This window comes from Lutra lutra, chromosome 1 (genome assembly GCF_902655055.1).
Source record: "Lutra lutra chromosome 1, mLutLut1.2, whole genome shotgun sequence".
Lineage (NCBI taxonomy): Eukaryota > Metazoa > Chordata > Mammalia > Carnivora > Mustelidae > Lutra > Lutra lutra.
The window spans coordinates 145789985-145802967 of NC_062278.1; the positions used below are offsets into that span (position 1 = coordinate 145789985).

The 12983-nt window shown below is 39.5% G+C and overlaps 1 protein-coding gene across 11 annotated transcripts in view; it reads right to left on the reverse strand.

The window, feature by feature from the left end:
• NEK10 (NIMA related kinase 10) overlaps positions 1-12983 on the reverse strand; it is a 226355-nt gene that overhangs the window by 154192 nt on the left and 59180 nt on the right. For all 11 annotated transcript variants that reach the window (XM_047738527.1, XM_047738536.1, XM_047738554.1 and 8 more), the window contains 8 exons: positions 11149-11288; positions 9681-9742; positions 7836-7913; positions 5720-5784; positions 4245-4347; positions 4022-4150; positions 3353-3490; positions 423-468 (listed from right to left, as the gene is read on the reverse strand). In XM_047738527.1, the coding sequence (XP_047594483.1) occupies positions 423-468; positions 3353-3490; positions 4022-4150; positions 4245-4347; positions 5720-5784; positions 7836-7913; positions 9681-9742; positions 11149-11288 (761 nt within the window). The remainder of the gene's footprint in view (positions 1-422; positions 469-3352; positions 3491-4021; positions 4151-4244; positions 4348-5719; positions 5785-7835; positions 7914-9680; positions 9743-11148; positions 11289-12983) is intronic.

Below are 12983 nucleotides of genomic sequence, written 5' to 3' on the forward strand. Positions count from 1 at the left end.
ATAAAATAAATCTAAAGACGTAGCACTCTCAGTTTATTGGGGCGGGGGGAATATCACCTGAGTCAACGAAAACAATTTTTCATTTTGTCTTATATAAGCTATCAACCTTTAGTTTGCTGCTTTCCTGATCCTACTATGGTTTTGTGTGTGTGTAAGAAAAGAGCTATAATAATTATTTTGCTTTGTTCGTGCAGTGTCTTACATATAGGAGTCTAAGTACTTTTTAACTATCTGTAGGTCATTGATTATTATAGCACTGTTTCACTGATCAATAAGCAATGCACAAGATCCTCCACAAATAAAGAAAATACTTGGGAAAAAAGAAAAGAATTAAGTTTATTTTGTGACATTCTAATATAAATAGAAATATACAATATAGATACTTTTCCTTAATTAGAAAGATCATGAAAACTCATACTTACTTTCCAGAAATGTTTTGTAATAGCGTACAACATTGGGATGATAGAGCTATAAGAAAATAAATAACAAACACCACATTACTTGAAAATATAATTGGGACTATAACTGAAAATAATTGAAAACAACACAGAAATTATTGTATTCATTTTTATCTATAAAATTAAGCATTTCAAGATGTCATCTAATTGAGATTTGAGATTTTTATCATGATTCTTATTATTTGCTACCTACAAAACTAATCTGAAAATAGCAATCTCCCATACAGCCTTCTCAATTAGAATTAAAAACGGATTGTACTTTATCACCTAATTTAACCAAAACAGAGAACTGTAGAAGTCAAAGTAACCTGAGGAATTCATGTAGCACTCCCCATCCCAACACTACACACACATTGCAAAGAGAAGAAAACTGTAATAAAGCAATTTATGTTGAATATGTACACCATTGCCTCCCCATCCCTATTACTTAAATATTCCTATGTACTGTTTATGTCTATTCACACTTTGTGTCTTTCTATGTTCTCCAAAATGGTTAGTATGAAACTGAAGTAATCTAAGTGTTTACATTATAATAATACTTGGAAAGGACTTCCTTCTTGGCCAAACTTTAGTCACGCTTCTCTGAGCTCTTTTCTTGACTAGACTTCATTCTTGGACTGCCTAGGTTTACCAAGAATCCTGCCAAACCAGATTAGCAAGATCTCCCCACTCTTGATATCCCAATCAAGTTCCTCATCATCCCATCTTTGATAGCTAATGAAGTCCTTCCAAGTAATTTTCCATCCAGGCACCCTTTCACCCAGCCTCCTGGTTGTAAATTGCTAGCTGTTGCTATTGTCTTTGAGTTGAATTCAATCTCTCTCCCATGTTGTAATAATTTGACTCCTATTGCAATAGTCTTGAGTGAAGTCTTCCTCACCATGTTTAAGAAGTGTTCCGTTCTTTAACCTAAGTATACCTCAGGATATGATATAAAGTTTTTCAAAACTTTACTTTTCTATAAGAATACTAAAATTTTTATAGTTGCTTATTTATATTTTAAATTTCTAGGCAAATTGAAATTTATTCTATCTCAGAATAGTTGACATTACATTTATAAATGGCTTGCATTTCCTTCTGGTCTCTTTTCTTACCTTTTTGAAGGGAAGTCTGGTAACTCTCCACCACAGACCTCCTCTCCTATTCCTCCATTGCATTTGAGTATGGGTGGAACATGGCTTCCCAGTCAGAGATTACATCTCTCAGCCTCCCTTGCAGCCGTGAGAAGGACTGCCACTAAGTTCTCACCAAGGGAATATAAGGGGAAACACATGTACTCCTGTGTCTGAGACCTAAATACTGGGGAACCCCTCCCCCCATCACGCTCTGTTCTTTCACCTTGGATGTGAACATGCCTGTTCCAGTTTCAACCATGCGGATGAAGACAATGGCCTAGGAGGTAGCAGAGCAGTAAGGGAGAAAGAACCAACATCCCCAAAAGATTGCTTGGAACAGAGAACACCACTTGGTCCACTTGGTCCAGCTTGGTCCACTCACGCTAGGATTATTACAGGAAGAGAAACAGCTCACTGCATTGTGAGGCCTCTTATTTAGGCCAATGTATTTAGAGCCTCTTTCTGACTGCAGGTTAGTCTTATTCTTAACAAACACATTCTCCTTTTCTAGTTCCATTTCTGCCATTTCTGTCTGCCATCACCTCCTCCCTTTAGACCTCTCAATGTTATAATCCTTTCCATTGGTTCAGTTCTCTCTTAAGAGTGCAACTGTACAATTTTGAGTTATCTCAAAGCCCAAACACAAGCCACTTATCTATCCTTACCTGATACTTTCTTTTCTTAGGAAGTGTGCTAAAACAAGGTCTACCTCATCAACTATCAAGTGGCCAGCAGATTTGAAACAATACGGGACCAGATATGCAACAGAATCGTATTCTAAGCCGAGCTCACTGGTCAGGACCACATCGAGATCAGGGTTCAAATGAAAATACTTGATCAGCCTGAAGCAAAGGCCATGCTCTAGCCTTGTGCTACAGTGAAACAGTGCACTGCTGAAGACCAGAGTATCCCACGCAGGAGCACACACTAACTTCTTCAGGTCCACTCTTTTAGTATATATGAAAGTCAACTATAAAATAAGCTGTTAATGATAGTATGTACTGCAATTTATGAATTGGGCTAGAACTATGTATTTCGATGAATAAAGATCGTCATATTTATTTGGTGATCTTTATGTCCCAGCACAGACGCAAATTTAACTGGTGGAAAACAGAGCAGGGAAGCTGGTCGCTCTCCACAGGAGTTACAAATGAACAGTATCCATAATGAAAGTATAAATAAGGAAAACTGAAAAAGAAACCCATGTGTTCTTGGATCACAAAATCCGATCTCGCTTCTCTTCTGACATGTTTATTCTTTCTCCCCAAACAAACCTTCATAATGATAGTTAATTGAGTTGTTACATTATGTCTGAATATTCCACTCATGCCAATAAATAATAACCCATCTTGAAAATCTACTTTTAGATTTAATAAGCTGTATTTGGGGAATGTTAACAGCTTGGTTTCACTTGACAAAAGTCAGGGGACTCTTAGTCATAAGCTTATGCATGTAACTAAGTAACCAAATATTCCACAATATAATGAGAAGGAAATGGAGATGCTCGCAATGAAAAAAGAAGGATGTTTCATATATGTGGCACTCTGCTGTAAACCCAATCATTCCGCAACCCAAGCACAGATACCAACTCCAGAAAGTCTTTCTATGGTTCAATGTCAAGCCTGCAGAAAAATAACTAAAATATTACCACCTCAATATCAATTATTGTAAGTAGAACCAGTTCTTAAACAGCATGGACCAGAATAGCACAAGAACTCTACTTTCTTTCAATGACACTCAGTTAAGGAACATATCCTCATAAACAAGAAAAACGTTTACCTGCTCTTTAATTATTGTTAATTCAGAAACAATATTCTTTACACTGCTGTCTCGGTCTTTTTTATCCTTTCCAAATGCTGGGTTATGTAAATTGACCTCTTTCATTGCTAAAAGATTTTGGCCACTACGCTTTCTAACCTAAAAGAAGACCAGAAAATAAAATAAAAAGAATAAATAATAACAATGGGGTGGGGGTAGAAAGAAGGAAAAAAAGAGATCGATTAATAAGTCACATGATTAAAACAAGTAATCTAAATAATCTACATAAGTAACAGAACTTTTAAAATTCTGTCTATACACTAAGCTCAGCTTAAAAAACTGGTATCTCCTGGATCAGTCTGCACTATTCAGTAGGTTTTCCTGGGTAAATATTGAAAACTCTGGTATGAATTTAGAGGAAGTCTCGTGCACTGGGACAAGCCATTTTGACGATTTTTTGTGAGACATTACCAAGGACTTTTGTCTTCAAAGATCAGTGACCAATTTCTAGAGCTGAGAGCTGAGATAAGATAACATTAGTACAGCTATTTGATGGGCAAAAACAACCATTCTAATTTGTATCTGTTTTTCATTAACGAGGGTTCTAATCCAGTTGCATGCGTGTGTGTAAGTGGGATGTTTGGCTTGCTTCGGAATGTCAGAAATATTGTTCCCCAAGGGCAAAGTCACCTTGTAGACACAGCCAAAAGCTCCACTTCCAAGATGATCCAAAATCGCATAGTTGCCTATGTATTTCGAAGGAGCTTTATTCTGATTAATGCTTTCAAGATTTTCAGCGATTTGCTTCAGTTCATCCTCCTAAAAGAAAAAATAAAAAGGAAACGGGCACTATGATAATTTTCATTCCTGACCACATACGAGCCTGACCAAATATTTAAAACTCAGGACTTACCACTAGCAAATTCAACTTTGATACCAATTCTTCATAAGCACTGATATCACGAACATAATGTCCTATATCGATGAAGATCTCAAACAAGTCAGTGGGGAAAAGTCTACAAGGAAAACACACACACAGACATTTCATGTAGGGCTTGGTAACTGTTGCTCATTCTTTCCCTTTGGGACCTAGGTTACTCACAGATTAATTACATTAAACAAACTTAACTTCCTTAGGTTGTCAACAAAGTGGGGGCAAATAGCATTCACCAGCTTATCTCACACAAATGAACTAGAACTATTGTTCTTAAGGGATAATGAAAAGCAACCAGAGAGGAAAATTTCTAGAGATGTGGGGTACAACATTGTCCTTACAGTTAATAATACTGTGCCCTACACTTAGAAATTTGGTAAGAGGGCAGATTTCATGTTATGATACAAATTATACAAAAAACTTGTTTGTAAGATATTTGGAGGTACAGGCCTTAAACATTTTGGAAAGGAATGTTTACGGGGTGTTTATGGAGTGCTGAACACTTTCATAAATGCCATTTGATTTAGTCCTCATATTAACCCTAGGAGGTAAATACTAACCCCATTCTTAAATGTTTTATGAAAATAAAAGAAAAATACAGGTAAATGAAAAAAAAAAACGGAGAGATTTATGAATCATTTGCAGGGTACTGGTTTTAAGGGCTTAGTAAAATCACTAAGTCCATAAAAATGGTTGGTTTAGGGCCTTGAAGTAAAAGGTTATAGTAACTTTACTTCTTTTTCTTCCCTCAAATTCAAGCATCATTTGTAAATAAGGTAGCAACATAAAATGCACCAGTGCTCCTGAACAAAACACATTATGTTAACTCAAGTTCTTATTTCTATCCACATTATCAATAGATTTCTAGTAAGAACTTGGGCCTATGATTTTGGCCACCCTGGCCAAGCCAGGGGCATGCAGACCACACATGTAGGTAACTACTGTTTGCTTCCCAAGGGGCTGATTTTCCTGTCACGCTCACTAGCACAGCCTCCTGACCCAAGAACACCTAGCCTCCTCCCCTTCAAATGAGCTCCTGCCTTATGAAGGATACCCTGACATACGCTTCTTTTCCATTGATTCACAGGAAACGCATAGACCAACTTTGGAATTTCTAAATGCGTAAGAACAAGCACATATTTTGACGCCATACATTTAAAATGTTAACGTCCAAGAAAAAAATTGAAAAGGAAAACTAAAAACCATAGCAGTCACAATAATTAAGAATTATACTGATAGAGAGATTTATTCCCTTTCTTCAACATTTAGTTCACTTTCAGGGTTAAGATATCACTAGGGTAAGTCAGCGTTATTACGTGCAGATTCTAAGAAATCTGAAAACACATGCTTTGCTTACTGCTTCATTCTTCTCTTACTGTTTACATCTAAATCAGGTATGTGAAAACCGTGCACTCTCATGATCACTGGTCACTTAAATTTCTCTAAGCTCATACCTTTTAAAGAGTGGTCTGTTTCTTTCCATACTGAAGAGAAACCTCAAGGCTCTGAATGCATAACACTGGAAAATAAAAGGGTGTGTGATTCTCTAATGGTAGCTCAGCAAACTAAAACATCCCCAGTATAAAATTATCAAGAAGTAAACAGTAAAGTTACTTTATTGTGAGTGGCTGGGCTCTGTGGGAGTCAAAGCTTAGGACTAAAACCAAAAACCATCAATACCTGGGGTAGGTCTCATATTTTTAAAAAGTGTTTATATTGTAGAATGCTCGGATGTTAGCCTTGTTCCACTCAGTACTTGTCATTAATTCCTTTCTAGAAAGAACAAAATGAACACAGAGGCCAGAAATAAAATTCCTACTCTGAGAAAACCAAACGTGCAGAGATTTTCAGGAGCTCAAGGTTTATTTTCTTTCTAGCCTGCTATGTATGCCTCAATATTTATATGGCTTCTATGAGAAAATAAACACTTGAAATGATGACATATAAAAATAGCCACAGGCACATTGGACTCAAACTTGACAAATTGGTCTCTTGAGTAAAGAGTCTTAAGCATTCCCCAAATAGAACAATCTACAGTAACTCCCGAGAACACTCAGAAAGAGGCCTGTGAGACTTGACTGAAGAAAAATAAACGTCTAAACGTCTGACGGTTTGCAGTGCCAAGAGAAAAAAACAGAGAGCCCCCGGCCTGCAGTTGGGCCTGGACACAGGCCACTATGGGGGTGATCGAGGTCTGCTGAACTTGGATCTGGAATCATTCCATAAAATTAGTGGTCTGAATACAGAAGGTCCCAAATAAAATTGCCCAGAGAAGCAGGCAGCTGACACAATGCCATGACTGAGCCTGGGGGAGGGTGTTGGAGGCAGTGAGAAAGTACAGGACGCAAATGCTCCTCGAAAACCACTTTTCTTTTTCTTTCTTTCTTTCTTTCTTTCTTTCTTTCTTTCTTTCTTTAAGGATTTTATTTATTTATTTGACACAGAGATATAGAGAGCACAAGTAAGCAGAGCAGCAGGCAGAGGGAGAGAGAAGAGAGAAGCAGGCTCTCAGCTGAGCAGGGAGCCTGATGCAGGGCTCGATCCCAGGACCCTGGAATCATGACCTGAGGTGAAGGCCGTCACTTAACCGACTGAGCCACCTAGGAGCCCCCTCAAAAACCATTTCAATGTGAATTTTTAGGAAGCAGCAACAGGCTTGACAAAATGCATCTGCATGGTGGATTTGCCTGACTCTTTTTTCCAGCATCATATCACGCACCTGTGGCACAAAAGAAATGAAGTCCCACACCCATATGTTCTTATGAGTAGCTCTTGAAAACCTTTGCCTGCAGTCCACAGATACCACCAGAACCTCTCTGCTCATTTTCATTCTCGCTCTGGGTGACAGCCCTTCAATCAGGTTGGAGGTAAACATGGATTCTTACTTCCTCTTCCTAATGACTTGGGGGGGAACATGAGTGGCAAATACTGCAAAGGCTTACTTTTAATCTGATTTTATCTTTCCAGTATCTTCGGGGACACTGGCCCCTTGATGCACACTCTTCAAAACAGCACACAGGTGCAGTAACAGGCACCCCTCTTACCTGTGAGGCCTCACCTTTCTCCCCTGACCACAACCCCAGCCCCACTGGGCAGCCTAAGCACACTCTAAGCTCCCTGGCTCTCCCACCTTGTACAAGTGTTCTCCCTGTGCGGAATGCCCTTCCACCCTTTAAGCAGATGCCACGGCTGCCCCAGGCATACCCCTTCATCGACTTGGCAAGTCCCTTCTCATCTACCCAGATCCATTTTACAGGCTTTCCTTGTAAAGATGAAATGTTACCAACTGTGGTCAGTACTTAAAGATGGAATATAATTTTCCTCTTACAGTTTTCCGATACATAAGCATTGTTTTGGGGAAAAAAAAAAAAAGAACTTACTGATCGGCAAAGAAATACATAAATAAAATCATCTGATCGCCCCACCCAGAGAAACCACTATTAAGCCCTTTGTGTTGTTTTAACAGCATTTGTTTTCAAGCCAGCCTCCTGCACCTGATATTTTTCCTTCCCAGTCACTACAGAGAATTTCAGTAACTCAATACTGAAGAACAATGGACATGCTTATTACCTGTAATAGATTCGTTTTTGCTGCATTCTTTTGTTTGTTTGGTAAAATTAGCTTTGCTATTGTATATACACCATTTTCCTGGAAGAATAAAGAACCCGTGTTATCTATGACCAGCAGCAATGCCATAGAGACACAGAAGCACAAAGAGGCAACTACAGAACCTCAAAAATTAATGTTAGAGAAGAAATATTCATAGAATTTTAGTACTTTGTATAAGTTTACAAGAGAACAGTAAATATATCAGTGTAATACTTTTAAGCACCAAAAACTACAACCACAATCTAAAATTTCAACCGTCTTTAAAGAGGATAAATCATAAAGCATATCAGTTTGAAGTCATTTAAATACTTGAAAAACAAAGATTAAGGGATAAAAAGGGACTGAGTAAAGGGATCCAAATATCTTTATACTTCACATTTTAATTGTCTAACTATGAAATATAATTTCTCCCCTTACAGTTTGGTAAGAACTATACACATAAATTATTATAGAAAAGAACATAGAATAAATAAATAAGAGTAATAGATTTAAAAAAATGAAAGTGATCCATGAAAAGTACAGAAAGTTATCCTTCTAGACTTACTCTAATATATACACAGAATGAACAAAAAGTGCTAACTTATTGCTACTTTTCTATTATCTATTAAATACTTGATTTGCTGAGCCCTATTATACATGGGCTTTTATATTAAAATCGTGCAGAGATTTACCTCCCTTTCTGCACTTCGTCTTTATAGCTATTCTGTGAGTCAGTCTATAACTTTCCTGCTTTATCTATGACAAAACCAAATCTTAGAGAGACTAAGTCATTTTTCCAAAGGCTGAACCACCAAGAAATGACAATGGGAACTGAACCTCAACATGGCCAAGTCCAAACGTCCTGCTCCACCACTAACCCCTGATGTGCTGAGATTGCCCTCGAGCCTCTAATCATCAGTGATCTGATCTCTTATGATTTTATGTATTTGTGTATTTTGAAGTGGAAGTTGGATATATTGTATGCTACTTCCATATACTGCTGTATATGTGGTGGACTGATTAACGAACTATGCTTTGTGAAGCTGGTTTCTTGGCAATAAATATGTTGTTGGTGTGGTGTTTCAGTCACCTCTAGCTAAATAACCTGATATGCTCTTAATTCAAATGACTACTAACTTCAACTCATGGTATCCTATATGTCCAGAATTAAAGCAATTCAAAATTTGTTTTAAAAAGAGATAAAATGAAAAAAACTGCACATAATATAGGGAAGAAACACCATAGATTAACCACAGGGCAGGTCTCTCTAAGCCAAGTGAGGTAAAGGAAGGACAAGACTATAAAATAGAATTCTAGGAATACCTGGCTGGCTCAGTCAGTACAGCATGTGACTCCTAATCTTGGGGGTTTGAGTTTGAGCCCCATGTTGGGTGTAGAGATTACTTAAAAATAAAATGTTAAAAAGAAGTTTAAAAAGTTAGGGATGCCTGGATGGCTCAGATGGCTAAGCATCTGCCTTTGGCTCGGGTCCTGATCCCAGAGTTCTGGGATCAAGTCCCACATCAGGCTTCTTTCCTGGTGGGAGAGCCTGTTTCTCCCCCATCTTCTCTACATGCAGTTCCCCCTGCTTGTGCACTCTCTCTCTGACCAAAAAAATAAAATCTTAATTAAAAAAAAGTTTAAAAAATTAAAAAATAAAAAAGAATATAAAATGGAATTCTAGAACTTAAATAAGACCTATTAAACATCTTAAAACCACAGCATGGGATCCCACAAGCTGCATTCTGGGATATAGAGTTTGCCCGAGGCAGGGTCTGTGAGCGCAGATGTGAACTGCAGCCAGAGCCCGGAGAGCCGCGTTCTCACCTGGACCACCTGGTGGGCATTGGTGTCGTTGAGCACCAGCTCGGTGAGGGCGGCACAGCAGGCTGGAAGGAAAACCACCAAGTGATCGCGTCTGTCATCACCAACTGCGCTGTACATGGTTCTGTCGATACTCTAGCTCCTCAGGGAATCCTGTGAGCAGAGTCACTCCTCCGAACACAGTACCCTTCCCTGTGACATAGCTCTGAGGGGAGGGAAACTGACTTGCAGTGGTGTCTGCTTCTGCTCGTCATGTAATTCGTGCGCATCTACACCTGTCAGCAGCATTTTATTGAGCACTTACTGTGTACAGGGAGGCAGCATCATCATAAATAATCCCCAGTGACCAGCAGGTGCCTGGCACTCAGCAGGTCCTCGGTAAATACATCTACAATGGTTGGATACATGAGTACTTCAAATACATGATCCAAATTATCCCTTGTAATCAGAGGATGTACCATGACTATCAGCATTACTGATGAGAAGACTGAGGTTCACAGAGACTGACAGACAAGAACAGAACTTACTAAGGGAAAGAGGCCAGAAGTCTAATTGCATCTGCCCAATGTTAAATCCCACCCCTAGAGCACCACCCTCCCTGCCCGCTCACGGCCACAGCAGCAGCCTCCCATGACATTCTGTACCGAGCTGCTTCTTGTCCAGCCAGAAATATGCTGGATCTTATGGCACAGAGCACCTGTAAAGAGTGCTACCATTTTATGGGGCCCTTGTGCTGGCCCTGCACTGTGCCTTGGGCATTACATATATCCTCATATACTTCTACCAGCCTGCCCTCCTGCTGCTCCACACTCCCACCAGTGCCTCTCTGACCCCTCCACTGGCTGCTGCAGGGCGCCCAGCACGGTCAGCAGCACCAAAGCCCCACTTGTCCCAAACGCCAGGTGCCCTTGTGTGAACCTTGTTCGGGGTTGTGCCAAACTGCCAAAAGTGTGGGCATACATCCCTGCTCCTGCTTTTGTGCAGCAAGAGAGGCTCTGACCTCCCTTTAGGTGCTCACGTGGAGTAATGAAGGCACCCCCTTGTTTCCAGGGGAATGGGTGTGTGGATTATAGAATCTCCCTGAAGGAAGGTGCCCTGAGATCTAGAAAACATAGGAACCATGATTCTGGCCACAAAGCAAGCTGAATTCTCCAATCCAGCTTTACCAATAAAAAGGCTACTATTCTTCTCTCTTTATGTCTGAACTCCATGCTGATTTCTCAATGTGTTCAGAATGTGAAAGGGAGAGAAAAGTCTGTGGTATGACTAATCTGCAGGCCCAACACGAGTTCTGGAGGTTTTAGTCATCTACATGGATTTAACTTCACAGTTTTTAAACTTACAAATTGTGCCTACTTCCTATTACCATACATAACAGAGAATAATAAATTATTATCACCATCACAGAGCATAATAAAACAATATGCTAAACAGTATCAAATAGTAAAACATAATAATATGATATAAATACCTGCTTGAAGAGAAAAAGTATTTTCTTGTATTTCCCGAGGACTTAAATCTTCTGACAAATGAAGCTGCTGGATTCTGCCTGCTGCATTTGCACTAGACAGGCTGCCAATGGAAGAACGATCGGAAACAAAATTTCTGTCTCTGAAAAAGAAAAGTGAATGTATAGTTTATCAATTTTCCCTCATGGTCAATGCTTTCTGGGTCCTGTTTAAGAAATGTTTGCCTCCCCCAGGCCGTGAAGTTTTCTCCTATGTTATCTTTATTGTTTCACCTTCCAATCCACCAAGAATGGGTTTCTGTGTGTGGTGTGAGGCAGGAGTCCCTTCTTTCCTTCCTTTTTTTCTTCCTCCCTCCCTTTCTACCTTCCTTCCCTCCTGCTTTCTTTTATGGTTACTGAACTAACTCTAGCACTCTGTCAATTCTTCACAGCTTCACATGCCCACCTTTGTTTTTTTGTTTTATGATTTCATTTTTAAGTAACATCTACACCCAGCGTGGGTGGCTAGAACCGACAACCCTGAGATCAAGAGTTGCATGGTCTACTGACTGAGCCAGCTAGAAGAGCTCCCTGTCCCTCCCCCACCTCTGTTTTTGAACCCTATACTCCTGCTATCAATTCACCTAACTAAATGTCAGTCTTCTTCATTCTGAGTTTTCTTTTTCCAAGCAATTCCAGTCTCTCCTTATTTTGGTAAAGATCTCTTCTTTTATATTTTTGAATTTTTAAAAAAATATTTTATTGATTTATTTGAGAGAGAGAATGCACATGCATGCACATAAGTCAGGGGACAAGGAGCAGAGAGAGAGGGAGAAACAGACTCTCCACTGAGTGCGGAGCCAGATTTGGGGCTCCATGCAGTGCTCGATCCCAGGACGCTGAGGTCATGACCTGAGCTGAAGGGCGAATGAGCCACCCAGGCGTCCCATCTTTGAATTTTTTAATCATTTTGCTTTATTCTCTTACCTAGGATATCAGTTATCCACAGGTTGAAAACTCATCTTCTACAAGCCATATCCTTCATTTTTTAATTGTTCTCATTCGTCTTTTTTCTCCACATTATGTGCAAATTTTTCAAGTGTGCCCTTCCTTGTACTAATTCCAGTTTCTGTCTGGTACTCTGATGAATGTCTCAATTCCATGGATTATTCACTCTTTGCCTTTTTTCCTAGCTCTGCAATATCTCTCCTCCCCTTTTTATTATCCTAGCATCTCATCTTTAATCTCAGGTCATAAATGTCATGTTCTGTTTAATACCTTTGATAAAATAAAGCATATTTTTCTGTTTACTCAAGGTAACACCTTCCACAATAGCTTCTTCATGTCTTTTATCCATTTTGTTCCTTTTTGTTTAATGTGGCTACTATATTTTTTCATTTATTTATTTTTTATGGCAGCAGCTCTATCTTGATTTCTTTGTGCCTACGTATTGCATAGATGGATTCACCATGGCTTCATTCCCATGTCATCTGCGCCCACTAGCACCCTTCCTTCAGGTAGCATAAGGAAAGTAATGGAGATAGGTCTAGGGATAGTCACAGCTTGTGATCTCATCTGTCAACCAAATTATGTTAAACTCAAATTTCAGAGAACACTCCCCCTCCTCGAGTCTATCGCCCCTCAGGAACTGTTCTGGAGTTTATGATTGTAGGTGAATGGGCATGAACAGGTTTCCTGGAAACTGCCTTGACAACTCATGACAACTCCTACTCATGCCAGCAAACAGCCTGGCAATCTCCACCCCTTGTACCAGCTCCAGGCAGCAGAGGGGCAGGTGCAAGCTCTGAAAGGATATTGCTTACCCAGCTGGGGTAATAAATTCTCCCGAAGCACTGAGA